General features: G+C 36.6%; 2 protein-coding genes across 2 annotated transcripts; one reads left to right on the plus strand and one right to left on the minus strand.

Annotated features, from left to right (window-relative positions):
* Window positions 1–66: 66 nt before the first annotated feature.
* LOC109083018 (corrinoid adenosyltransferase-like) lies at window positions 67–3,286 on the plus strand. Its single transcript, XM_042751058.1, has 9 exons — window positions 67–256; window positions 391–455; window positions 553–646; window positions 751–808; window positions 2,043–2,115; window positions 2,221–2,315; window positions 2,498–2,562; window positions 2,663–2,722; window positions 2,857–3,286. Exons 1-9 carry the CDS (start codon window positions 153–155, stop codon window positions 2,939–2,941), a joined length of 699 nt encoding a protein of 232 aa, XP_042606992.1. The 5' UTR covers window positions 67–152; the 3' UTR covers window positions 2,942–3,286.
* A 9,387-nt stretch (window positions 3,287–12,673) lies between these two features.
* LOC109082973 (ubiquitin-protein ligase E3B-like) lies at window positions 12,674–25,295 on the minus strand. The gene is given in 28 exon segments (XM_042751066.1): window positions 12,674–13,054; window positions 13,139–13,231; window positions 13,316–13,427; window positions 14,480–14,662; window positions 15,006–15,064; window positions 15,174–15,239; window positions 16,301–16,549; window positions 16,648–16,824; window positions 17,088–17,207; window positions 17,402–17,501; window positions 17,679–17,793; window positions 17,967–18,085; window positions 18,308–18,425; window positions 18,428–18,478; window positions 18,740–18,907; window positions 20,948–21,117; window positions 21,238–21,415; window positions 21,597–21,717; window positions 21,832–21,937; window positions 22,042–22,124; window positions 22,652–22,733; window positions 22,830–22,930; window positions 23,033–23,137; window positions 23,240–23,299; window positions 23,425–23,542; window positions 24,109–24,283; window positions 24,496–24,592; window positions 25,166–25,295. Coding segments are annotated over 26 exon segments (3,207 nt in total). The 5' UTR covers window positions 24,270–24,283; window positions 24,496–24,592; window positions 25,166–25,295; the 3' UTR covers window positions 12,674–12,862.
* Window positions 25,296–26,221: the final 926 nt, after the last annotated feature.

Here is a 26,221-nt window from a genome sequence, read left to right on the forward strand (position 1 = left end):
CAAAACACCAATCGGATTTCACACCATCGGTTGCGTGATAGAACCATCGACTGTATAAAAACAGGATGGAAACGCCCGTTTACGGGTAGCACAAGCAGTCAAAGCGATTAAGTAAACACAGAAACGCGTTTGGAAATGTATTAACATTTACGATGTCGTTTTTCGTTACCAAGTACACGGGTCTTCACCGTGTCTTTCGCTTAGGGACATATGTAAGCATAAAGCAGATGCAGCCTGCGTCTGGGCATGAAAGAAGGTAAAAAGAATGGTGAATGAATCCCATATACCATGTGTTCAGGCTAACGTAGCCATTGAACTAAACTGTATCAGTGTGGCGTGAGATTTATTTGAGATAAATGCTTGTTACTAACGTACTTTGACTTTTCTAAGGTATGCCAGCACATCTGAAGAAAATAGAAGAATTCCCAAGATATACACGAAAACTGGAGATAAAGGTTATTTAATTCTATTATACAAACATGATTATTGACTAGTGAAAAGTGAAAGTGTCAGGTTTGTGTAAACATTGTTTTCAATGTCTCGCCTCATTAGGTTTTTCCAGTACCTTCACAGGTGAGAGGAGACCAAAGGAGGATCATATATTTGAAGCTTTGGGAACAACAGATGAATTATCATCAACAATTGGGTAATGGATAGATTTAATGTAGCATAATGTGTGGGACAAATGGCTCGAAAACACTGAACTTAGTTCATTTCCAACAAGAAAATGTCTCTGGTTCTCTCTTTCAGGTTAGCCAGAGAATTTTGCATTGACAGTGGCCATTCATTCACAGATCAGCTGGAGAAGGTGTGTGTCTCTCTCTCATTTTAATGAGAAACAATGCATGATTTTAAAGGAACAATTCACCCCAAAATGAAAATTCTGTCATTAATTACTCACTCTCATGTCGTTCCAAACCTGTAAGACCTTTGTTCATCTTCGGAACACATTTTTGATGAAATCTGAGAACTTTCTGACCCTGCATAGACAGCAACGGAACTAACACGTTCAAGGCACAGAAAGGTAGTAAGGACATCGTTAAAATAGTCCAGGTGACATCAGTGGTTCAACCTTAATTCTCTGAAGCTACAAAAATACTTTTTGTGCGCAAAGAAAACAAAACTAACAACTTTATTCAACAAGTTCTTCTCTTCCATGTCAGTCTTCGGTGCACGTTCACACGAGAGTACCGCAACGCATGCGTGTGGTGCTGCTGACACCGGAGCCGGTGTTCTGACGTAGAACACAGAAGCACTGCATCTTGTTTGCAAACAAAGGAATGCACACGCATGCGTCCTGGTGCTCTCGTGAATGCACATCGAAGACTGACACGGAAGAGAAGAAATTGTTGAATAAAGTTGATAGTTTTGTTTTCTTTGCACACAAAAAGTATTCTCGTAGTTTCAGAAAATTAAAGTTGAACCAATGATTTCACATGGACTATTTTAACAATATCCTCACTGCCTTTCTGGGCCATAAAACGTTTCGGTTACGTTGCGGTCTATGCAGGGTCAGAAAGCTCTCGGATTTCATAAAAAATATTTAAATTTGTGTTCCAAAGATGAACGAAGGTCTTACAGTTTTGGAACAACATGAGGGTGATTATTTAATGACATAATTTAAATTTGTGGGTAAACTATCCCTTTAAGATGAGTTTGGAGAATTTAGCATTACATCACTTGCATCACTTCATTGTGATGTTTTTATCAGCTGTTTGAACTCTTATTCTGACGGCACCCATTCACTGCAGTAAATCCATTTGTGGGCAAGTGATGTAATGCAAAATCTTTCCAAATCTGTTCTGATGAAGAAACAATCTTATCTACATTGAGAGATGTAGCCTGAGGGTGAGTACATTTTCAGTAGATTTTAATTTTAAGTAATTTTTGCAATTATTTTTAACCAGCTGGTATCAAGTTGATTTTAATGGATGTATGAAGTCATTTGACCTCAGATTTGAAATGGTTTTGCGTAAATGGCACTTGGTTTACATTTTGTGTGACTTAAGTCCTTATATAGCCTACTTCTCTGTTCTGTACAGATCCAGTGTATACTACAGGATGTAGGGTCAAATATTGCCACTCCCCGGTCATCAGCTAGAGACAGTCACATCAGTAAGCAGAAGGATGTTTTTAATATCTAAATGCATTCAAATATTTAATCATAAAGATAAGCAGTAAAACATGAACCATGTTATGATGTTCTCGTTTCAAAAAGAGAGACAATGTTCAGCTCTCAGGCTGTGATGGAGCTCGAGAGGTGGATTGATTCATTCACAGAGGAGCTGCCTCCACTCACCAACTTCATACTTCCTGTATGTATGTTCCAGAATTATATATGGTTACATAATCTCCACAGAGTACCTGAAATATTGATATAATGTACATAGAGAATTGTATTTGATTTGGGTTGTTACTAACATGTTTATGACAATCAATTACTGCAATTTAAGTAAATACTGAAGGAAAGCCATTTAATCCCACACTCAATTTGCAGTCAGGAGGGAAAAGCAGTGCAGCTTTACATGTGGCCAGAGCAGTGTGTCGACGGGCTGAACGCAGGTCAGTCTGACATCCACAATACTCTGTAAAGTTGATCAGTTCTACTTGTGTTACCTTACAGCTGTATCAAAGGTCATAGGTCTTACATTATCTGTTACAGTGTTGCCCCTGCTGTCCGTTCGGGTGAGACAGATCCTGAAGTTGCCAAATATCTGAACAGGTAAGAACCTATTCTAACTATTAGTCACTATATATAATTTTTATTTTGGATCTATGAATTTTATTCAGTTAGTAATTTTTTTGGAAATTTTAATTCATTCATTGATATGTTTTATCAATGAACACCATTTACAGATTGAGTGACTACTTGTTCACGGTGGCTAGATATGCTGCAGTGAAAGAGGGCAAGGGAGAAACAATCTACAAAAGACCTGAATAGTAAATCAGTATATCATCTAGAATTTGAACCATGTTACTCTTGCTTCCAAATCATATTTTCATTTTCATATGTCTAAATACAAAAACACTGTTTCAGGCAATTTGTTCCAGAGTACCAGTATTTTTTTTTTTTTTTTTTTTTTTCAGAAGACTGTATAGGGATTAGGGAACATGTTTATTCAGGAGAATTTCTATCATGCTGCAGTCATATTCTAATTGAGTTGCTAAGTAGTTTTTAATGAAACTTTGTATTCTATTCATGATCCTATATTTTTCAGATTTATTACCTAAAGCAACTACTGTGGTCAAATTATTGTAATATTGCCATCTGAAAAATTGTTGATTTTACGATATAAATACATAAATACATGTTGTGCTGTGTAATATTTTTGTGGATACATTTTGGTGAACAGAAAGTTAATCAGATTCAATGATCTATGCTAAGCTGAGCTAAAAGTGGTTCCACCAAACCCGAGAGAGATTGGGTGAATGGATTCGAAAACAGTAAAACTCAACTGTTTAAATCTAGGGGAGTTGGAAAATGAGCCTATTTTCAAAAAAAAAATGGAGTGTTCCATTAAGAAAACAACAGCATCTATTTGAAATATAAATCTATTTGGAACATTGCAAATGTCTTTACTGTCAGTTTAATGCATCCTTGCTGAATAAAATGTAAATTATAAAATAAAAATGTTATTTCTTTAAAAAAAAAAAAATAAAAAACAGGTAGCATTGTTGTTGTTTTCTCTCTTTGAATGAACGACTGTGTTATTCTCATCTGTAAATCACTGATTTCTAAATGAATAAATGGAAACATTAATGTGCAGTTTACAAGAAGAAGAGTGTGAGACACTGTAGTGTTATCACTACATTCTGTATAGTTTTTCAGAAGGATGCATACAACATTGAGTTTTACAGTACAGAATCAATGAACATTCCATGTTTCAATATGAAAGTTTATACATAGGTTTAAAAATGTTTTTATATTAAAGAGTCTTTCCCACGTGGAGGGTAAAAAGGCATTTGAATTGTCTTCACTGTAGTAGTGCACCAACCCTGGCAATGAAATCCTGAATGATGATTATACTTTTCAGCACAAGGTGTTTGCACTATTAAATTCACTTTAAAACACAGTAAGTGATACAAATCTGGATAAATATCTGTGACCTTGAAACAACAAACAATTAGAATTTAATACACATTTAAATTTTATTTATCCATAAAAAAACAAAACAATCACAATAAAAAAAAAAAAAACAACAATCGTTACAACAATTGATCTCCTACCGATCACAAACCGATAGGGGTGCTCCGATTGATTGGCTACCGATCACAATCGGCTGATAATCGCTCTGATTGATCGGCGGTCTCTAAAAAGGCCGATCACAAAAAAAAAAAAAAAACGATCTCAAGCTGATGACACTAGATGAGAGCAGTGGCATGATGGCACTCGTGGAGGTAGAAAAACAAAGTTCTTTATGAACGGGAGGATTGCTTGTAATAAATATTTTTTAAAAATGGCGGTAGAGCTGACTTTTTCTGTCAATGGTAAATTTGTGATAATGTAAGAAAAGTAGTTTAAATGTTTTGCCACTTGCTTGAGCAAATTAATATATAAATCTACAAGTAAATGCAAAAATAAAAGCATTGAATAATGTGTTGCTTATATTGTGCTTAAGCATGTCTTTTAAAGATCGACCGATTATCGGCGCCGATATTAAGCATTTTTATTGTTATCGGCATCGGCCATTTTCAAAACCGATTTGCCGATAAAACCATTTTATTTTGAAATGCGCGATCTGGCACTGATCCAGACACCTCAGTCAGAGCGCACCGCTCTGTGGCCTAGACTAAGCCCCGCCTATCGTCCGTCTGATTTGTTGGGAGTCACGAGCCTGGCCAATCAATACGGCTGGAAAATGTTCCGCTCTAACACCGAAAGCACAGGAGCTGCTTCAGTGATCATCATCACACATCAATAAGTTATCTCTCGAAGGTAAGAATGCAGTAAACGTTCCTGAAGTTGCAATAAATCACTACACTGAAGTTGCAAAACACCTAAATATAATCGATTTATGATGACAAGCCCCGTTCAGTTATTATACCGTGAATTCCCGGTCAATGTCCGTCATTGCAGTGATATGCTTTAACGGATCATCACATCAGTGCTGAGATAGTGAAACTAAAACCTACTTCTCTCACCATTCGGCCAATTTAACGTTATATTGTGAATAGATTATCAACACGAATGAATTCACTCACGTCTGCTGCGGTTTTTTTTTTTGTGTTGTTCACATAGCTTCACTGAACAGCGTCCGTTCTTTAGGGCTCTTAGTCAAATAAATTGCGCATATTTGGAGAAATGTTGCTTTATTCTAACATGATTGCAAAATAATTTATCATACAGATTCAGAATTACCATTATGCAATATTCAACAGCCTAGGGCCCCCAAAAGCCGAGCAGGGGCGGACTTACCCATTAGGCAAAGGTAGGCGACTGCCTTGGGCCCCCAAAAGCCAAGGGCCCCCTAATGCTTTTCATATAGGAGATGCGCATTAAGCGCGGACACGCGAACGGTTGCTGTTTACGGTGTTTATGCACGACAATTGTCTGCGCGTCCGAGTTGAACGTGCTTCTTGTGTATCCAACTTGTAGCAAAATAAAATTTTATGCATCTAAAGCTGACTGCCGCACGAGCGCGAGGTCCCTCTTTCCCAGCGCGCGCACACTTCTCTCTCTGCGTTCAGCGCGCGGCTGAAAGGAGCTGCGCTTTCAATTAAAACACTGATATGTTGCTTCTCTAATTTTACATATAAGTATAGTTGAAATCACAGCACAGCTATTGTCTTCAAGCTATTCTGTAGCCTATTTGATTTTTATCAGACGACGGCACTATTATATATTTTTGTGTGCAGATTAACTTCTCGGAAGGGAGAGCTGGTTAGTCTTAATGGGTCGCGTTTCAGTCACTATTTCATATTCATCCCGTTGTCTGACAACAAACAGTCAAATGTATCAATGAAAACAGTTTTGAGAATTAAGCTGCATCAAAATACAGTATGTGGCACAGAGAGGCAAACAAATGTAATAATAAATAATAAATGTACATTTTGCATGTTCAGAAGTGAGCTGCCCTGTCATGCGAAAATGCAAACAGGTTTGTGTAAAGTGCTCAGTGCAAAGAAAGAGAAGTAATAGGAAGCTAGTATTTATGTTTTTTTTTTTTTTTCATGTGTCTAATAGACATGAACAAGTTCTTTGAAAAACATCTATGACCTATGAAACTTGTCTACTCTTCATGCTCTGTTAACTGGTTTCACTAATAATAAACATTTATTGCATAAATTAATTTTTGCATTACAAAAATGCCTTAAAAGAAAGTGTAACAGGTGTGCATATTGACACAGAACAATGAGTTTTAAGATATGTCAGAGCAAGATATTTTCAGTTGAGACAGCTCAAACATGCATTTTAGTCTGGGACTAGCTTAAGCCTTGTCTGTGAAAACCATGGGGAAAATATTCATTTAAGGTACATTTAGAACAAATAAAAATGTGCAATTAAGTTGCGATTATTCACAAGTTAACTCATGACAATCATGCCATTAATTGTGATTATATATTTTAATTGATTGACAGCCCTAAGTTAAAATGACTAAAATAAAATGTAGGCTTACGCTGGTAACTCACATTTTCAGTTTACATGATAAAGTACCATTTATGAGCTGAGCTGTTTTGTTTAGAGCTGTTACCGGGGGGGGAACCACTATATTTCTGACTCCAAAAGCACCTCCTACTGGCAGAGAATGAATGTGCATTTTCAATAATCCAGTCTGCAGTTTTTGTTCAGACCAATGCGAATATTCACTCACATAAATCTGTTTTAAATAATATAATAATTTATACTTCTGACTCATCCCAGAAATATAAAGTTTCAGTTGTGAGGTTTATCATTTTATAATTTATTTTGTTTTATATTAAAACTAAAAAAAACGGTAAATCAATTGCTATTTCGTGGTCTACAACATGAAATAATAAAAGTATCTGCTAAATGAATAAATGTAAATTAAATAATCCCATTAGAACATGTACATAAAAAATGTAGAAACATTGGACACAACAATCTGGCACCATTGTGCAGCAGCAAGCATCACGACAAAAAAGGACCTTGAGGGTTGATCTAGGTAAATGTTTGCAAATGTATAGGGCCCCATTCCTATATTTGCCTGGGGGTAAAAATGTATTTTTAGTATACTTCAGCACGAGCTCTGACGCCCTGACGCGACGCGAGCTCCCTATTCCTGATTTAGTTTTCTCCGCGGCCGCGCGCTCTCTCATTTCACTTATAACCATAGACTGTAAAAAATAGGGACGTAGTATCCGTGACGTCACCCATAGACTTCTCAATAGCAGTTTTGAAGCTCAAAGTGTGCAGAGCGGGCCGTCGCCATCTTGGCAGCGCGTCACCGCGCGACTCTCCCGGATAATCGAAAATGGGCAAAAAGGCGGGAGCTGGTTGCTGAAGCCACGCACTCAAGTGACCACGCCCTTAATAGCAGCGGCAATCCACCTGTCACTCAAGTGACCACGCCCTTAATTATGCAGAACTTTAAGGTTTAATATAATTTAAACGGATGAGTTATAAAAAAATTCACCCCCCTCACAGTTGTCATGAAGGGCAAAATTAGCAATATAGACCAAAATCATTTTTTGAACCCAGGCTGTAAACATGTTTTTTTCTGCTGTAAAGTTGGGCATTTTAACATGGGGAGTCTATGGGACTGACTCCCTTTTGCAGCCAGCCTCAAGCGGCCAGTCGATGAATTACAGTTTTAGTCACTTCCTTTCTTTTACTGTCTATGTTGGCTTCACGAGAGAGAGCGCGAGGTTGCCGCTCGCTTATAACCAGGGTGCGGTTTGCCCGGGGGGATGGGGGGATTTCCCCCCTTCTGGTCTATGCATCCCTGCCTCTGCTGAATAACTTTTATCCCCGGTGGGGATAAAAAAATCATGCAAACCCGCTCTGACGTCCAGATCTGAATCAAATGATTCGCGATACGCGATCCGATTGAAGCGCATCGAAACAGTGAATCATTTTGCGACGCAATGGTTTAACTGATTCGGAGTTTCAAAAAGCTCCGTTGTGTTCTTTGCTCGCTTTCTCGATGTAATTTGTTGTTTGAATAACCGTGGACATTAAATCATTACAATTAATAGGCCTAACGTAGGCTTACAATATTTTTATTAAACTGAGATCACACTAAATACAATTTCCGTCGTATTAAAAACATTTCTTAAAATTTTTCAAAAGTATCCCCGCCTTTGTTTATTTCACAAATCGCACCCTGCTAATAACCCTATGCTAATAACGTAAATTGTCAATAATATCACATTGCACGTTTCTGGATGACGCTGTCCTGTATACTTCATAGTTTGTATCGCCGTGATAAACAGTCAAACAAACATTTTACACATCAAAAAAAAAAAAAAAAACACTATTACAATATGGGTTGTGTGTGATTTTAATGCAATTCTGGGTTGCAAATAAAATGCTAAATATAACACACACACACACACACACACACATATATATATATAGAGAGAGAGAGAGAGAGAGAGAGAGAGATTACATTTATTTTCCATTATTTGTTCATTTGTTGCTGTTTAAATTTGCTTTAAGTTTTACTTAGTTTATAGGATGCTGCTGATGGATGCAAGTTTTACTTAGTTTACAGAATGCTGCTGATGGATGCTCCCAGCACTTTTTATGTTTTTTGTTATTATTAATATTAATGTTGTTATTATGAACAGTTTTCAGAATTAAAGATGTGTTAAAATAATTTAAAGAGAGTCTTTGTCAGAGGCCTTTTTATTCTTAATTTTGACATTAATTTTCATTTTTACACAAGACACATATCGGTTCAAAATATCGGTTATCGGTCTCCTTGATCTGTAATAATCGGTATCGGCATCGGCCCTGAAAAATGCATATCGGACACAGTTTAAGATATGCACCCCTACCTTTTAAGGTACTAATAATATGTACCATTTAAGGGGTAAATAAGGTAGCCTACTAAGATGTCCCTTTTAGCTTTTGTACCTAAGGGTACAGCCCTAGTGAAAACTTTGTAACTTTTTTGCTGACTGTATTTTTCAGAGTCAATATCACCTTGTTACATCTGTTGTTGCTTGAGGAGAGTGAAATGGATGACATAAAAAAGTATCACCAGGTTTACAGTCTTCTTCATTTGAAAGCTTGGCCCATTTATAAAGGCAAATACTAACAGTTTGCTAATCTTGTGACAGAGAACACCAGTTATAGCCTTCGTCATAAGCTACTTTTGGCTAGCTGAGACAAGACACAATGTGAGGCTTTGTGTCTCGGGGAAGGAACATGTTTCTCTGGCAAGCATCTGGTTTGTACACAGAGTAATCCAAGCAAAAACATAAGACTACAAATTCTAAGCTAGGTTTATATTTCTCTGTTGCTATTTCATTCTTTTCTCTCAGTTCATACCCAGTTGTGTTCTATACTTTAGGGGCTCCATCCATTTCAAGTTAAAGGGTTACTCCACCGCAAAATGAAAATTTTGTCATTATTCACTTACCCCCATGTCGTTACAAACCCGTAAAAGTTTTGTTGGTCTTCGGAACACAATTTAAGATATTTTGTATGAAAACCGGTAGGCTTGAGACTGTCCCATAGACTGCCAAGTAAGTAACAAGGTCCAGAAAAGTGTGAAAAGCATCATCAGAATAGTCCATCTGCCATCAGTGATTCAACCGTAACGTTATGAAGCATTGAGAATACTTTCTTCTGTTGAACACAAAAGCCAACACAATTGAGCCAACTTGACTTAAAGGGATATTCCATCCTAAAATGAAAATTTTGTCATTATTCACTTACCTCCATGTCGTTCCATACCAGTAAAAGCATTGTTTTGTTTTTGTTCATTAAAAAGTAATAAAATACTTTTTAATGACAAAATTTTCATTTTGGGATGGAGTATCCAAAAATGAGTATATTAAGTCAAGTTGGCTCAATTGTGTTGGCTTTTGTGTTCAGCAGAAGAAAGAATCTCAAACAGGTTTGGAACAAGTGAAGTGTGAGTAAATGACAGAATTTTCACACATTTTGTTTCTGCATCATACAGTATCATGCTCTGTTGTTGTTGCAACGTTCTAACAAGAGTCTCACTAAATAATCTAATAATAAATGACAGTGCACATTCATGTTGTTTAGTAAAGATTTTAGATTTGGATATTCAAATGTTTATATGTTTGTTCGACAATTAAGTTTACATTTTACAGAGGAAATATTACTGTACACATGAAGAACTATACAATGCCATTGCTTTTGTAATATACTGTGTATATAACAACCTGCAGTTCATGTAGTGCAACCAAATTCAAAAGACACTTCATTATCAGGCAAAGGAATAGAGACCAGACACTTTAAAGGTTGTTGCATCCCTATCAGAGAGACAGCAAATTCTGTGACATCATGAAATTCAGCCGAGTCGCTTCACCATGCACAGTCCATAAAGACTCTTCAATAATGTGAATATTTTTGCATTCACAGTATTATGCCAAACAAATCCTCATCCATAACACCAACCAGAGTACTTAGACATCTTCCAACGGATATAGAATGTTAATGCCAGTTAATTTAAATACAAAACTCTGCTATTGGACTCAGCCTAAGCCCTTGTGCATTAGGACAATACATTTATAACTTAACATTAACAGCAATGCATTAAAAAAAAAAAAAGTTACATGAGCTTAAAACCAGTTTTCCACATCTACAAAGGCTTCTATTCATTAGAAGTTACTTTCATGCCTTGATTTATAGAGAGCTGGGGGAGGGTGGGCTGATAGATAATGTTTTTGCATATATAACATACTAAGGGAAAGAGGGTTTTGCATACAATAAACATTCTGGTGTAACTACAGCAGATTACTGCTTTTTGGAGACCTGAAACCAAGAGCGAATCAAATGAAGAAATGTCCAGGTCATAATTCACAGCAAAGCCAAAAGAAAACAAAAGAAGGAATTATATTTTGCATTAATAAAATGAAGCTTGATTTAGGAACAAAAAAACAACAACAAAAAAAAATGTATTAAAGCAGCATATGCCAACATATTGCCTGTATAAAATGATTAAACAAAATATTAATAATTTTAGTTTAAATAACATATGTGAATAAATACTACCATGGTGTTTTCTTAATGGTCAATTTAAATCTTAATTGACCTAAAAGTAGGCTTCACTTCCTTTTTGCTAAACATATTTTCTCAATGTTTTTCCTTTACATTTTAGAAAGGGGGAACAACCCAGAAAATTTGTAACAGATTAACCCTAACCTTCTTTATAACAAAAGAAAAAAAACAAACAACACTACAGTATCAACAGCAGACTATGACCTCTGTGACACGGACATGGAATCATTTGAATCATCCAGTGACATCATGCAAAGGGAGATTTTTTATATATATACATACTTTTTTGTCCATTTGGAATAACATTTCATGAGATTCCATTGAGCCCACCGACCTTTCAGGAAAGTCACTGCAACACTCTCCCTTTAAGAAAAAAGTTCCTATGAGAGCTGGTTTGATAGCTACTCATCTTTACTGTATGGCTTACTTCCAGAAGAATACATCGCAATGAGGAGCAGAGTGTTAGTGGGAGATGATAGGGAGAGCATGTCATGTGATGATTGGTTACTTCCAAGATGGAGTAAAATACCTTATAGTGGTTAGTCTACCCTTCCTTCATCAATTAAAAAAAGAAACCCAAGACAAGGAATTGATCTTAATTAATAGATGAGTTTGACATGAAGACAGCATTAGGGCTGAAAAGCATGAGCAGAATAATAAGTCACCATGACATTAGGCTGATGATGCGTTCTGGAAAGGGCTCTGTAGTGTATGTGAAGAGAAAGCAGGAAAGGAGAGGTGTATCTCTGCAGGGGCATCTCTCATCTAAAATACTGCTGGCTCTACCATACTAAAGTTGATCAACAGTGCTTAGTTTTCCTCTTAAAGCTCGGTCCTCAAGTCCAGCAGAAGTTTTGTGCGCTATGGATTTAAAAGCATTTGCCGTACAAACAGGCAAAAGCCTCCTTTGTGTCTTGAGTTGCATGGCTTGCATTGCATTAGTATTGCTTTCCTGTTCCCTTCTTGTGGGAGTGAGACACGGAGACCTGAGACACAACGCTGAACTGTTTCTGCAGATCTTACATCTGAATATCCACCACTGTATCTGCTGTAACTTTAAGAGGAGGTTTTGCGGTGTTTGTCAACAAATGGACACAGTGCTTAGAAGCCAATAAAGAACAAGCCCGATTTATTTTTGGAGTTATTCTGGATGCACAAATTGAACCAAGTTTCTCAGCCTCTAAATGACAGGTGTCGATGAAGTAGGGGTCAGAAGGATCCTGACTTGACAACATTAAATTGAGCTGGTTTAAAACTGATTGTATAAGGCGTTTGGAGCTATTTTGGCTTCAAATGCTGACAATGAAAAACACGACAATAAATATGGATCTTTAAGTAGTTCAAAAACAATTCTGTAGGTAATTTTGAAACTTTTTTATATATACTTCTATGGTTGAGCTCCTCAGAGTCTCTACGTTTGACTGGACATGTTAAGCTCAGTTCCACGATTTTAAAAAAGTTGGTAAGTTTCTTCAGTCACTTGCCATTTGGTGGACAAGACAGAGAACAAACTGATTAAAAAAGGGCCTTAACTGAAGGCCAAAATGTCAACAAAGCAAGTAATCAGTATGTCTCCTACTTCAACATTTGTGTGGGCCACTATCTTTAGCTCAGCCACTGCCATTTTTGTTGATGTTCATGTTTGAAGATGTATGAGTTTGTATCGGTAGAATAAATCAGCACACAAATGTGCTTTGTGGGTTATGAAAGCTCAAAGCCAGTGTTCATGCTGATTGCGTAGCGGAGTTTGTCTCTGAGGATGCTCTTCTTGCTGTAGTTGGGCAGCTTGAGTAGGTTGAAACAAGTGGAGGATGTAGGGAGGCGACCACCTGGTTCCTTCTTACGAATGGTGAAAAAGCCACGCAGAACACTACCTAAAGTGTCGCCTGTGTCCTGCATATGCAATCAAACACAAAAAAGCAAGATGAAGCAAGACAATCTTTGCAGAACAATGTATGGAATAAGGTGATGTCTTACCTGATCATCTGACACTTCCACACAACGGATGGAGAAAGGGGGTTTGAGGTAGGCAAAACCAAGCAGAGGAGGTCTTGAACAGCTGGTGACAAACTGAGGAGTAATACAGCCACTTTATAGATGGCAATAAACTTTGAAATAACACAAATAAAACCTTTGAGATTTGATAAGTATTACCTTCAAGAACATGGCTCTCTCCTCAGGGGAAAAGTCACTGGAGAGAATGTCCCACAGCCAAAGAATGACTCTGTGGCTGCTATGGAAACCTCCATAGTACACAGTGTGCTTCCTGCGAGACAGAAAATCACATGCATCGTTTTGAGTAACCTTTTTAAGGCAGTTTTTCACAGCATGTGATTATTAGTGCTACATGTGGACATCTTTACAATTACATTGCTGACTGTTGGAAAGATCTGCACAATGGTTATTAAAGTGGGGTATTTTGTGCTTGTTTAGGCTACTTTAGAATAGTGAAAGCATTTTAAGATATTATAACAAATCTGTGAGGAACAAAAGATGATTTAAATTGAAAGCCAGGGACCAGAAATAATACATAGCTGGCTTTGATGTAACTGTCAGAGGTTATTCAAATATATAACAATTTAAAGAAAAGGATAATTTTATTTCAGAACAGGGGTGTTGCAATATACTGGTACTGACAATAACCATGATATTTACAGAAATTAAACATAGATATCATTATGTTAATACTATGCATATTATAACAATAAAATAAAACAGTAATTGAGCGCCTATCTGGCTGACATACCAACACAGTAGGTGGCAGTATTGCAAATTCAAAGATGCTGTTTTTGTGTTTAAATATTTGAGATGCAGGATAGTGGAATTTAAAAAAAGCACAAGGTCTAGAGAGGCATTTTTTTAAAAAGTTGAACATACTGCATTTTCAGAGACACGAGCACAATGGTCAAACAAATCTGTATAGTACATAAAGAAGCAATAAAAAAAGCAGCGCATTGGGATTCAAAAGTGCAATCTGTGTGAATGGCCCTAACTCTAGTTGCCACCCATCAAAAAATGGAAATAAGAAGTGAACAATGCATTGTGTAGCTATGGGAACTATGGGTTTCTGTAAAAAAAAATATCAATAAATAAAACCGGTGTTAGACACCGTAGTCTTCAGGACGTTCTTTGGTATGCTTTTGTACAGTTATTGTAACGAACTCTATCTCCACCTATATACAGCAATATAGTCAGTTTTCAGTTCACTGAAGGTGTGATGCATTCAAGATGCTTCCAGCCTTGTTGACTATATAGAGGGCAATGTAGGTTTGTTGCAGTGCAACCCTTCAAGGCCAGTGCTAAGATCTGCAGACTCACTTGAGATCATCCAGGTCTATCTCAGCGTTGTCTCCAGAGATAAGCCTCTGGACCTCAGGGGTGGAGAACATGTGGAGCCACTCTGGGTTGATGATGCTGCGGAAGCCCCTGATGAATGCGGCAGTCTGCTCCTTGATCTGGGTGTGCATGCGGAAATGGGCCATCAGGTGAATGTAGCTGATCCTGGAGGACGGTTACCAAAAAAATAAATGAATAAACAGTGCATTTTGACTTTTTTGTTCTTAAAGGTTATGACAAAACATGAAGTGAAAAACCCTGTTCTATTGTGTTCTATTCTAAGCTTGCTGATAAAAGAGAATTCAATTGTGAGAGAACAAAAGGTTTAAATTGTCAAGTATTTGTCTGTGGTTGCAAATCCCTAATTGCTTTTTGAAACTGCTCTGCTTCCAATACTAATTTGTTTTTTCATCGGGTCATTTCTTCTTATTGTGATGAATCTGAATAGGAGGCAGCACTGCCAAGAAAATTTTATTTACACTTGACCGAAGAGACAAAATGGACTCACTTGTTTTCATTAGTGACAGGCATGGTCTTTCCACCAGGAATTAGCTCATGGCAGACTAACTGTGAAGAGACAAAGAAAGGAAAAGAGTGAGCATATCAGAGAATGAGGAAAGCGGATAGTGTCACAAGAACCAACAAAACTGATTCAGCTGAAACAAAGGCTGCTTACCTGCCCCATCACATCTTCATCATAGGACAAAGTCAGACCCAGATCACTGACGTCCCCATCATAACGCTGAAAAATCAAATCAATAAGTGGTCATGGACATTACTATAAGATCAAAATGAATATGAAACAAATTATGAATCTGAATAAGTCGGGCTTAAGAAAACATTATTCACATCCATATAGTAGAGAGTGTAAGAGGAATGCACCTTCAGCAGCTCTGCAATTCCTTCATTTTAAAATACAAAAAAATCTTTAAATCTTTATGTTAATTTCACTTCATTAATTATACAACAAAACACATATTTTATTATTATTTATATATTACCTTAATGCTTTTTGGGGTATGAAACCAGATAACTAACATCACTAAAGTGATTTTGAGTAAAATTTAAGTAATTTTACGAGAGGGGTAACACATTTTAGTAACTTCTAATACTGTCTTGTTGGATTTGGTTACTATGCTGTATATCTGCAACTGTTCATGCCAGATCAAAATGCTTTTTGTGGTATGAAACAGAAGTTTAGACATCACCAGAGTACATTTTTTGTAACATTAAAGCCATTGCGTGTGAAATAAAATAGACAGATTTTAGTAATGTCAAATGCTTCTTTGTCAGACTTGTTGCATTAGACTTTTCACATTAGACCAAAATGTGTTTGGGGGTATAAAACGAAGGAGATTAGACATCACCAAAGTGAATTTAAATAACATTAAAGCCATTCTGTGTGAAATAGAGAGGGGGGTAACAGATTTTGGTAACTGCTAAAGCTATGGTGTCATATTTGGTGACCCTGGTTTATGGTTTATGCAGCTGTTCACATCAGAGCATTACGCTTTTTAGGATATAAAATAAAAATGCTTAGACATCACTAGAGTGAATTTAGGTAATATTAAAGCTATTCTGTATGAAATAAATGAATGTAGCAGATTTCATTAACATCTAATTCTGCCTTGCTGGATTTGGTGTCCCTGCTGTATGTGTGCAGCTGTTCACAACAGACCAAAATGTGTTTGGGGTATGAAACAGAGGAGATTAGACATCACCAGAGAGAATTTGGGTATAACATAATAGTTCAACTCCTTTCAAACTCTCCACAAATGTTGTAATAGTAACACTGGCACTGACCTTAATGGAGGTGAGGTTTTTGTAGAACTCTGAGTCAAGAGAGGGCAGCTCATCTATGGAGCTGTAGAAGGTGCTGTGATGGTGACCTAGAACCTGACTGAGGAAAAATGAGGCAAATGGCACATCCACCACTATGCCTTCATACATGGCCTTTCCAAGCATCTTTCCAACAAATTCAAACAACTGAAGATGGTTCTCATGGATGCTGGAGGTTGGGGAGGGATATAATCTCTCATTCCCACTGGTGGTCTGAAAGAGATTGTTGAATGTTATTGGCAAAGTAACGTAGGTCTTATGATTGTTTGGGTGAACTGCAGCCTTTAGCCTTTAAAGAGAGCAGTGTATACCTTAAACAGATTGAGCGCTGGGTTGAAAACCTTCTTGATGATCTCTTCTAAGAACTCTTTAAACACACCGTCCTGGTCAATTCCAGCCTCATCCACACCTAAATCATTCACAAACTTCACTCGGATCACTCCCTTAATGGAGTTGACAGGAAGACGCCGCAGTTGATCATAACCATCCTATGGAGAGTAGGGAAAAGAGAGATCATTATTATTATTATTATTATTATTATTATAAGTTTACATTTTTGCATTTGGAAGACATTTTAATCAAAAGCATTCAACGTATACATATTTATTAGTTCATCCATTCATTGGGAATCAAACCGCATAGCTTTGGCACCATGCTCTACTGTTTGAGCTACAAATGCTAATAGGCATAATACACATTGTTTATGTTCATTGTGTATATCAGTATTTGAGAATGACTAAACAGCCATTACCTCCAACATGCGTGAGCGGCGAATGGTTATATGAGTCACATGGGGAGAGGCAGAGCTTGTTTCCACCAATCCTAGAGTCTCCTTCTCTTTTGTCACAATGTTCCGGAACAGCAACACCCTCTGTGACAAAAACAAATCATTCTGTGTTGAAAGATAAAATGACTAAAAGATGATTTTCATCTAAATTGGATTCTTTCTTTCATGAGAGGGAAATCTTTGGATGATCCAATCTATTGAAGCATTCGTGACCCTCTTATGACCCATGAGCATTAATAATAGCATTAATAATCTCCTGTGATGAGTCTGATTCTCACATTTTTGTGTGGGATGACATGCGGAATGTACTGAAGTAGCAGCTGTGCTCTTTTTTTGCCTTTCTCCAGCTCTTGAAACAACAGGCTGGGCTTCAGGTCCCTGTATTAGACATACAGAGAAAAGAAAACAAATGAGACATATTTTGTAAGCCGGGGCATTTATCTTTCCCCATATGAGAATAATGATAAGTCATTTTCTTTTGTATGGACCTAGCTCCAACTAATGTAAAACCAGAAAGTAATTTGGCTCAAATATATAAATGTGAGGTTGACACACTTGCGGAGCCAGTGATCTTCAGGCGTGAATCTCCTGCGACAGTCCCGCTCATACAGAACCATCAGCCAGCCATGAACACTGTGGAATAAGTCCAGCTTCTCTCCTTTGGCATTCTCTGAAACAAATGAATGAGCACACAAAAAAAAGCACATTATCACTGCCTCCATATACAGATGGTTCAAAACAACTGTGGTTTATCTAAACGGAGCTGCAAGAAGACAACAAGGCTGGCAAAAAAACCTCCCTTGTTCCAAAAACAAACGATAGGGCTAAATAATACCTGCTCACCTAAAATACCATCCCACATCATCTTGTATACAAATGTGTTGAGGAACGAGGAGATGGTAACAAGCTCTTCCATTTTAAAAGAAATCTGTTCCTCATACACCTCTATGTCATCCAGAATCCTGTAATAAAAATCACAAAAAAAAGAAAACATGCAAATTCACTGTAATCTCACTGTAATTTGTAATATATAACTTTAATTTTAAAAACAACTTTTCACTCGCACTGTTATGCTGATAAATTAATTTGTAGTGAAATGTAATAGATACAGTAAATAAACATATATGTAATTCAAACAAATGCAAAATAGAAGCATCGTCACCAGTGGACTATACAACACTTACGTGATGAGATGTCTGGAGCAGTCACAGAAGAGCATCAGCATGGCCAGAAGCTGTTTGGACTCTTCTGTGTCATTATTAAGACACTCCAGGAAGAGTCTGAGTCCCCCCTGAGGGCCAACTCACAGATAAATGCCCACAGCTTAGGCAGCAGCTCATCCAGATATGTCAGTCCTGGAACCAGAATTTAATTTGAAGCCATAAAATCAAGATTAACAAGAATATTAAACAAATATATTATTATTTTTTGTTGTCGTTTCACTGGATAGCTAACCTACAAACAACTAATATTCTGGAAAAGCATCTTATACAAGTATAAACCTTTTGTCCAGGATCAGGATAAAACATTATTGAAGTGTTTGCATGTGTAAATGTGCATTCATAGGCCGAGTCCACACGCAGACTTCATAAGTGGTTTCTTTAAAAAGCATGTACCTGTGAGAATCTGCAGGCGGATCTGTGTGAGCGTGGTGAGGGCCGTCTGATACAGCACACAAATACTGCACACCTTCTGAACCTCAGTCGAGTCCACACGCTTCCCTCCGACTGGTTTCAGGATGTTCCGCACAGATGCAGACTTCTGGAACGCTCGCTTGAACAGATCTAAGCATGCAGAGAGTTTAAACAAGGGTTCACCAGTAAAAACAGGATGAATAGACTTGATGGCTTGAAAGACAGTACTGCTGTTTACTTTGTATCCTTGGTGTAACCAGGGAAAGAGCACTTAAAACAGACTCAGAAACAGCACTGTGGCATTCTTTAGGCCAACCTTTTTGACTCCAAAGGCCCTGATTTTTAAAGACAATATTTGAAGGCCTCTCAAGATATTTCTAATACTACTGCTTTCGTTTACAGAAACCAGGATAGACAATAGGTGACCCTGGACCACAAAACCCAGTCTTAAGTCTCTCTGGGGATATATTTGTAGCCATAGCCAAAAAAACATTGTATGGGGTCAAAATTATTGATTTTTCTTTTATGCCAAAAATCATTAGGATATTAAGTAAATGATCATGTTATATGAAGATATTTTGTACATTTCCTTTCATAAATATCTCAAAACTTAAATTTTGATTAGTAATATGCATTGCTAGGAACTTCATTTTGACAACTTTAAAGGCGATTTTCTCAGTATTTTTATATTTTTTCACCCTCAGCTTCCAGATTTTCAAATAGTTGTATCTCGGCCAAATCAAATTTTGAAAAAAAAACATTTAAAAATTTACATTTAATCCAGGTTCACATATATGAATGACAAATAAAAAAAAAAAATTTATAAAAAAAACCATTAAAAAAAATAAACTATAAAAAATAATAAAATGTATAAATAAAATTATTGTAAATAATTCATTTCCATAATCACAATAACTGCATGTTCTTCATGGTTTACACTTTTTATTACCAATGAATATATAAGTCTTGTCTAGTTTGTGATTACAGGGTTTTGATTTTTTTTTTTTTCCCCAACAAAGCAATTTCTACCCAACAAAAATATTATAGAGCTTGACAGAATTTGGATAAATTTGTTCATTAAAATTTCTAAAATAAAATTTTAAATAAAACTATTTTTTAGGAAAATAATAACAATATTAAGAAATATGATTGATTTTAAAGCTTGTTTTGACTTATTTAACAAAATTTTAAAGGGGTGGTTTGATCAGCTTTTTTTTAGAAAGTTTGATTGTGTTTATGGGGTGCAGTGTAAACGTGTTCATCCTTCATTTAAAAAAAAAAAACTACATTATTTTCACATATTTTACCTTTATTCTACACCGCTGTTCCCCATTCTCATCAAAAACTCTCTGTTGAGTTCCTGGTTCTAAGAAAGACCCTCCCTCAGAAATACGCAATGGGCTCTGATTGGTTAGCAGGCTCAGTTTGTTTCTGTCTGAAAACATCAGGCCCCTTTACCCTTACGGGTAGCTGCATGTTCCCCAGGGGCGGGGTTTATGTAAACATCGGGTTTAGTGACGTCACAAACCCAGGAAGAAGCTCGTTGTAGTCTCTACCAGACGTTTTTTGTGTAGTCCTTAAACAGCGATTTCTTTAAAAGAAAATATCTCTCTTTGTGTTGAACTTTGAGCGTCGTAACTTTGCAGACGTTGTTTATGCTATAACAGCAACATTACACACTAACTAGGGGTGCACGATATATATATCGGCCCCCAGATAATTGACAAGCTGCGCAAAATCATGGTGATAATGAACGTGGATTTGCGCAGCTTGTCAGTTAACAACAGCTTTGTGTAGTAACAGCTGCTCGACGTGAAATCACGCACCTGATGGAATTTACCGCTGATTAGAGAACCGGCTTTACTGACTTGATAAGCATTAATCATCGGCTCTATATAGTGCACAGCCTAACACTAACTAAAGTTCAAATAGTGAAATCATAATCAACCACCCCTTTAAGCCATTTTGTGACCCCTTGGAAATGTGCTGAGGCCACCCTATGATCTTGGCCCATGTGGTTGAGCACAACTGCTTAGGGCAACTTGATATTTTAGTTTCAAGTGTTAGTTTCAAAAAGTGTGACCCCTTGGACAGAAAAAAATATTACAAATGGGCTTCTGATAACCATTAGAGTCCTTTAAAAATAGAAATGTTTAGGAACTTTATAGTTTAAAGATAGGTGTTTCTCACTTTTGACAGGCAGATTATTCTGTAATGAGCTTGGCAGAGGAGGGGGAGGTGAAGTGGGATCTTGAGTTTCTAGCTTTTTGCTGAGAACATCACAGAAAAGAGTGCAGATCACTGGAACTCCCCACAGACACTGCAACTGCTTTGTTACCAACGGCATAGACTCATTAAGCCTGGAAAGATCGCAAAGTGAAAACAAGAAAAAGTGAAAGAGAAAGAATGCTCAATAGGATGACACAACAGATAAAAAGTATAATCAACTGCTGTATTTTGTCAATATAACACAGACATACCCATAGTCAACAGTCTGGGAGAACCAGCCCAACACTGGGTGCCAATGTGTGAGATTGGATTTCTTCTGAGACACATATCTCTGACAGTATGACAACATATCTGTCAGATCCTTTACAAAGTGACCTGCTTCCTGCTCTAGAACTTTTACATTAAAGTATCCCAGCTGAATGAGGTTACCTGGAGACAAAACATAGAGAGACAATGAGATAAATAATCTAGGAATTATAAACTAAGAATGAAAATAGTCCAGCAGTGCAGTTACATCCTATGAACTGATTCTGTTCACCAGTCCACCATCAATGTTCTGCAAGTCTAACACACACTCCAAGAAGTGTGTGTATAAAGCACACATGCTTACCCAGTAAGCACAGAGTGTGGCTTCCCTCCAGACAAACACAGATATCCAAACATTGCTCCTCTCGACTTAAAAACAAGACAAACTTGCGGAAAAGTTCATGGGTCTGGATGGTGACCATACACTGCAAAGAGCACAAATTCAGACAGGGAAAAATCATATTATCGCAATTTTGAATTTGTAAGATATGTGTGCAAATTAGGTGTTATTATCCTTTCCAGATGTGTTTGTTTCTTACATCTGGAGTGAGTGTGTTGAGGTGCGAGATGAATGCTGGAACAGACATGATGTGGAGAAGGAAAGACCTCAGCAGGTTGTCTGAGAAATGTGCAGCGATAACAGGCCTGAAACAAATCACATTATCGGTCACTTCACAGAAATAGAGCTCCGGATGTAATCAGACTGTGAGATGTCTCACAGAGCAAAGCCAGTTCTCATGGCAACCGACCTGAGTGACAGCGTAAAAATGGCCGTGAGTGTTCCTTTGGAAAGTGAAGGTCTGGATCTTGCCAATCCATTTGTTAGTAGAATCTGCAAACAGCAAAGATGCTTATTATGTAAAATATTTCAAGCTCAAACTCTAAGTTCATGCTAGATTTGTTCAAACTAGAGCATTCAATCTGTTAAAAATTAGAATCTAATAACATGATTTACTCAATAGTTGTTTAAAATAATTGCATATACTATCTAATATGTTGGAAATTCATCAAAAGTGACAAAAAAAAACATTTTACATTGTTACAAAAGATTTTTATTTCATATAAATCCTGTTCTTTTGAAATTTCAATCATGAAAAAAACTGTACCACTGTTTACACAAAAATATTAAGAAGCATCTTTTTCCAACACTGATAATAGTAAGAAATGTTATACTAACACTTTATTTTAGTACAATTTATGTCTTTGAATTCATCTGGGAGCTTTTCACATCAAATAATAAAAACTTTTTAAAAATGTTTTTGAAAGAAGTCACCACGTTAGCCACATACTAGAATTCATTCAAATTATATACTACCAGCCTGTGACAAGATTCTGATTGGCTGTTTGGGTGAGTAGTACCTGAAGAACAGAGTAGAAGCCCTTCTGATTGAGATGCCCCATGATGTTCTCACAAATTCTGTTTAAAGCAGGCTTCGAGGGCCTCTCCTTAAGAAAAAATATAAGAGAGGAAATTCTAGTAGGGTTCTATGTATTTTAGCCTGCAAATAATCTCAACAGATCTGATTATATGTGACACAAACCCTTCCCTCGGATGATTTTCCACGTCGATGTGTCAGTGAAGGTTATCAGCATTGTCAGGTACAGCGTCACCAATTTATTATCCTGCAGTATGTCAGGCTGCAGAGAGAAACGGAAAGCAGGAAATAAGCATTCTTCAAGAATGACCTGACCTGTATGAACAAATAACTGAACGACTACAGTATTATCACAAAGAAACACCTTCAGTTTCTTCAGAAATTCACAAGAGACCCATAGCACATCTTTGATCTGTTTCAGCCAGGGGATGGTGAGATCTTTTGAAAGGGCCAGGGATACATACCATACCTAGAAAAATAATAGCTTGTCACAATAATGCACACTTGCGGAACTATTATAACATAAGATATGATAAAGTATGTTTCAGTCATTGCTTGGTTAAAAACTTACTTTAGGTTCATTCTCGACATCCATGCTACTTAGTATGATTCGACACAGCTTCTCAAACCTCTGTGTAAGAGAGAGAGAAAAACAAACAATGCCATCAATAATAATATACTACATTCACAAAACGTATAACTGTTCACCTAAAAAACAAATCCTACAAAAATCTTAATATTTTATGTGATGCTCACCAACTTATCATCCTTGCTCAATATAAATAACAATTTCCTAGCGACTTTGAAGATGGATAATGCATTTCTTTTCGCTGAACCTGCATCGCTGACTGCAAAGAAGTCATCAACCTCTTTCCTGAAACGGAAGATAAAAGAGTGATAAATCTGTGTCAGAGTACACACTACGCTAAGAATGCATTTTCAAATATTAGCTACTGTGAATGCCAATAAATTAAAACTAAAACTGGAATAAAATTAATGAAAACTATTTAGATATATTTTTAAATAATAATATTAAATAGAATATTTTTTATTAAATATTAAAAAGAAAAAACGAATAAAAATGACAAAAGCACATAGCTATATTATTAAAAAATAACCTAAAGTTAAAACTGAAAATATGAAAATAAAATTCCAATTTAAAATATTAATAAAAACTATAATAGTATATTAATCATTCTACATTAACACTGGGTCAAACAAACAGCTAGTTTTTGAAATAGTGTTAACATTATATAAAATATGTGCAAATAACAGCAAGTATTTTAACATTAAAAGAATTCACCCCTAATTTTCCTGTGTTGTTTCATTCCTAATTTTTTACTTTTTTTTTTTTTATCTCCGGCCGACAGAGTAAGCAAAGACCTATGACAATCTACAATGGCTTGACTATTGTAGAGAACGACTCATTTTAGCCCTAACCTGATTTCTCTTTGCAGCCTGCAACGGCAGAGGAATCTTCTGACTAGAGCCTGGATTTGTGTGGCAGCTCTCTCTTTCTCCTTATGACCTTTCCTTTCCTCCCGTGCTATCCTGGCTTTATCCAGGAACTGGGATTTGGACATTTGGGTAGCAGTGAACATGTTTTCACTCCAAACTGTGGGTTAAACATTACAAAAAGTGTCATAGCCAGGAACAAAAATCTACATCACACCTGACAGCAAACACAACGTCAGAGGCTATGCATGCAAGTACAGGAAATTAGATTCAAAATGATTTTTAAACCATGGTAAATAAATTAAGAAAATGAATGCATCTCATTTAAATTTCAAATCCATCTTACATAAACACACAAACACACAAAATTACCTTGCCCTAATGTAGTGACTGGTAATACTTCTGCTTCCACAGGTCACATGAATACTATCACATATTCACACTTGTTGCTCTGGAGGTCCATTGGACTCTACAGACAGAAGAGTAATATTCTTTAAGACATGTTATTTATGTTAGAAAATTAATAGCACTTCTTTAAGACAGCACAAATTATCCATTGATTTAGGCACATGAGTCAAAAGTTGTTGTATTAAAGTTACTAAAGCAGACATGTTATAAATAAAAGGAATATTGTACTTTGCACAGTTATTGACAGTTTTAGACACATCAACAGATCACAAAGCACAAAGTGAAACTAATGAGTATCTGACAGCATTATTAGACCAAAACAGAACAGTTTTTATCATTTACTCTAAATAAAGAGGTGACACTTAGATTACACAACAGGATAAGCACTATACGGTAACAAAATTAACATTAAACATCTGTTAAGAAAACTTAAACTAAAATAAGACCAGTGAATTGTGAATTCACTGTCCCTACAGAGACAATAACATTCACACTAGCTTTCCTGCTAGCAAACACTAACACAGTTGAAGCATTCAGCGAGCTGGCAACGCGCGAGAAACGTTGCCACTTGATAACTGTGTTTCAAATGAATAGTAAAGAAAGTCTTTAGGGTGTTCACAAAGATTTCATTTACCTGAGCGTTTGAGACTAAATGGAAACAGATGTAAACAAAAGAGCGACCCAGACGCCGCAGCTCTAATCCATTAACGGTGTAACCTCCTAATCCTTCCGGAGGAACATTTTTGTTACGACAAACCGCATTCACACAAGAAATATGACTCGTACTTTTTAATTTGTCGTAGTACATTGACATCGTTTTATTTTTGAAGAGGTATTACACCTAGCTGTTTTAAACTGGTTAACTTGAGGTTTGGGACGGCAGAGAGCTGGTAATTTGTTTTTAAGCGGAACTATTTGTGATACAGCTTTTCTTCTGTTGATGTACATATATTGAATATTTGAACATGTATTGGACATGCAATTCACCAACAATAAAAAATAAATAAATAAAGATGTCAAAAATGTAAATTATTTGTTAATGATTTGCAAAATTAGTACTAAATTATTTTGTTGTTTTTAGTTGTTGTGATATGGTTTTTTTTTTTTGTGCTAGGTATATTTGGAGGTACAGTATAACCTAAACATATGTATCCAAAAACATTTCATTTACGGCATCTGAAAAGTGCCTGTGGCCTGATGTCAACACTATCACAATGTTGCGCTAAACTGAATCAGAAACAAAGTTCGTTGTGTGAATCAGTTTTGTTAATATAGTACCCCCCAGCACTCAAAAAAATAAGTGTATAGTTACAATCACAGGAAGTGTGGAAATGAAATGGAAGGACATTAGACAGGTGGAGTTACTTCCCATCTACAGTACTGGAATCAAAAGCGCGATCATGTATTTTCCCCATAGACTGTAAAAAAATAGAGAGCCTCTAAGCGCGTGACCTGAAGCCTCGTGCACGAGTCCGGGTTGCGACCGGAAGTGATTTAATTCTATACCCGTTCCAAGAGGCCCGAAAGAATCGGGGGATTTCTATGGTAAATATTGACATTTGTCTGTTATTTCACCTAATTTATACGCTTCTAATTGTGTATATTTTAAGTACGATTTATCGCGGCGTGTAGTTACCTTTTTTTTTGTAAGTTCTTGTTTATTTCCTTAAAGGAATTGAGAGAACAAGAT

Source organism: Cyprinus carpio, chromosome A5 (genome assembly GCF_018340385.1).
Source record: "Cyprinus carpio isolate SPL01 chromosome A5, ASM1834038v1, whole genome shotgun sequence".
Taxonomy (NCBI): domain Eukaryota; kingdom Metazoa; phylum Chordata; class Actinopteri; order Cypriniformes; family Cyprinidae; genus Cyprinus; species Cyprinus carpio.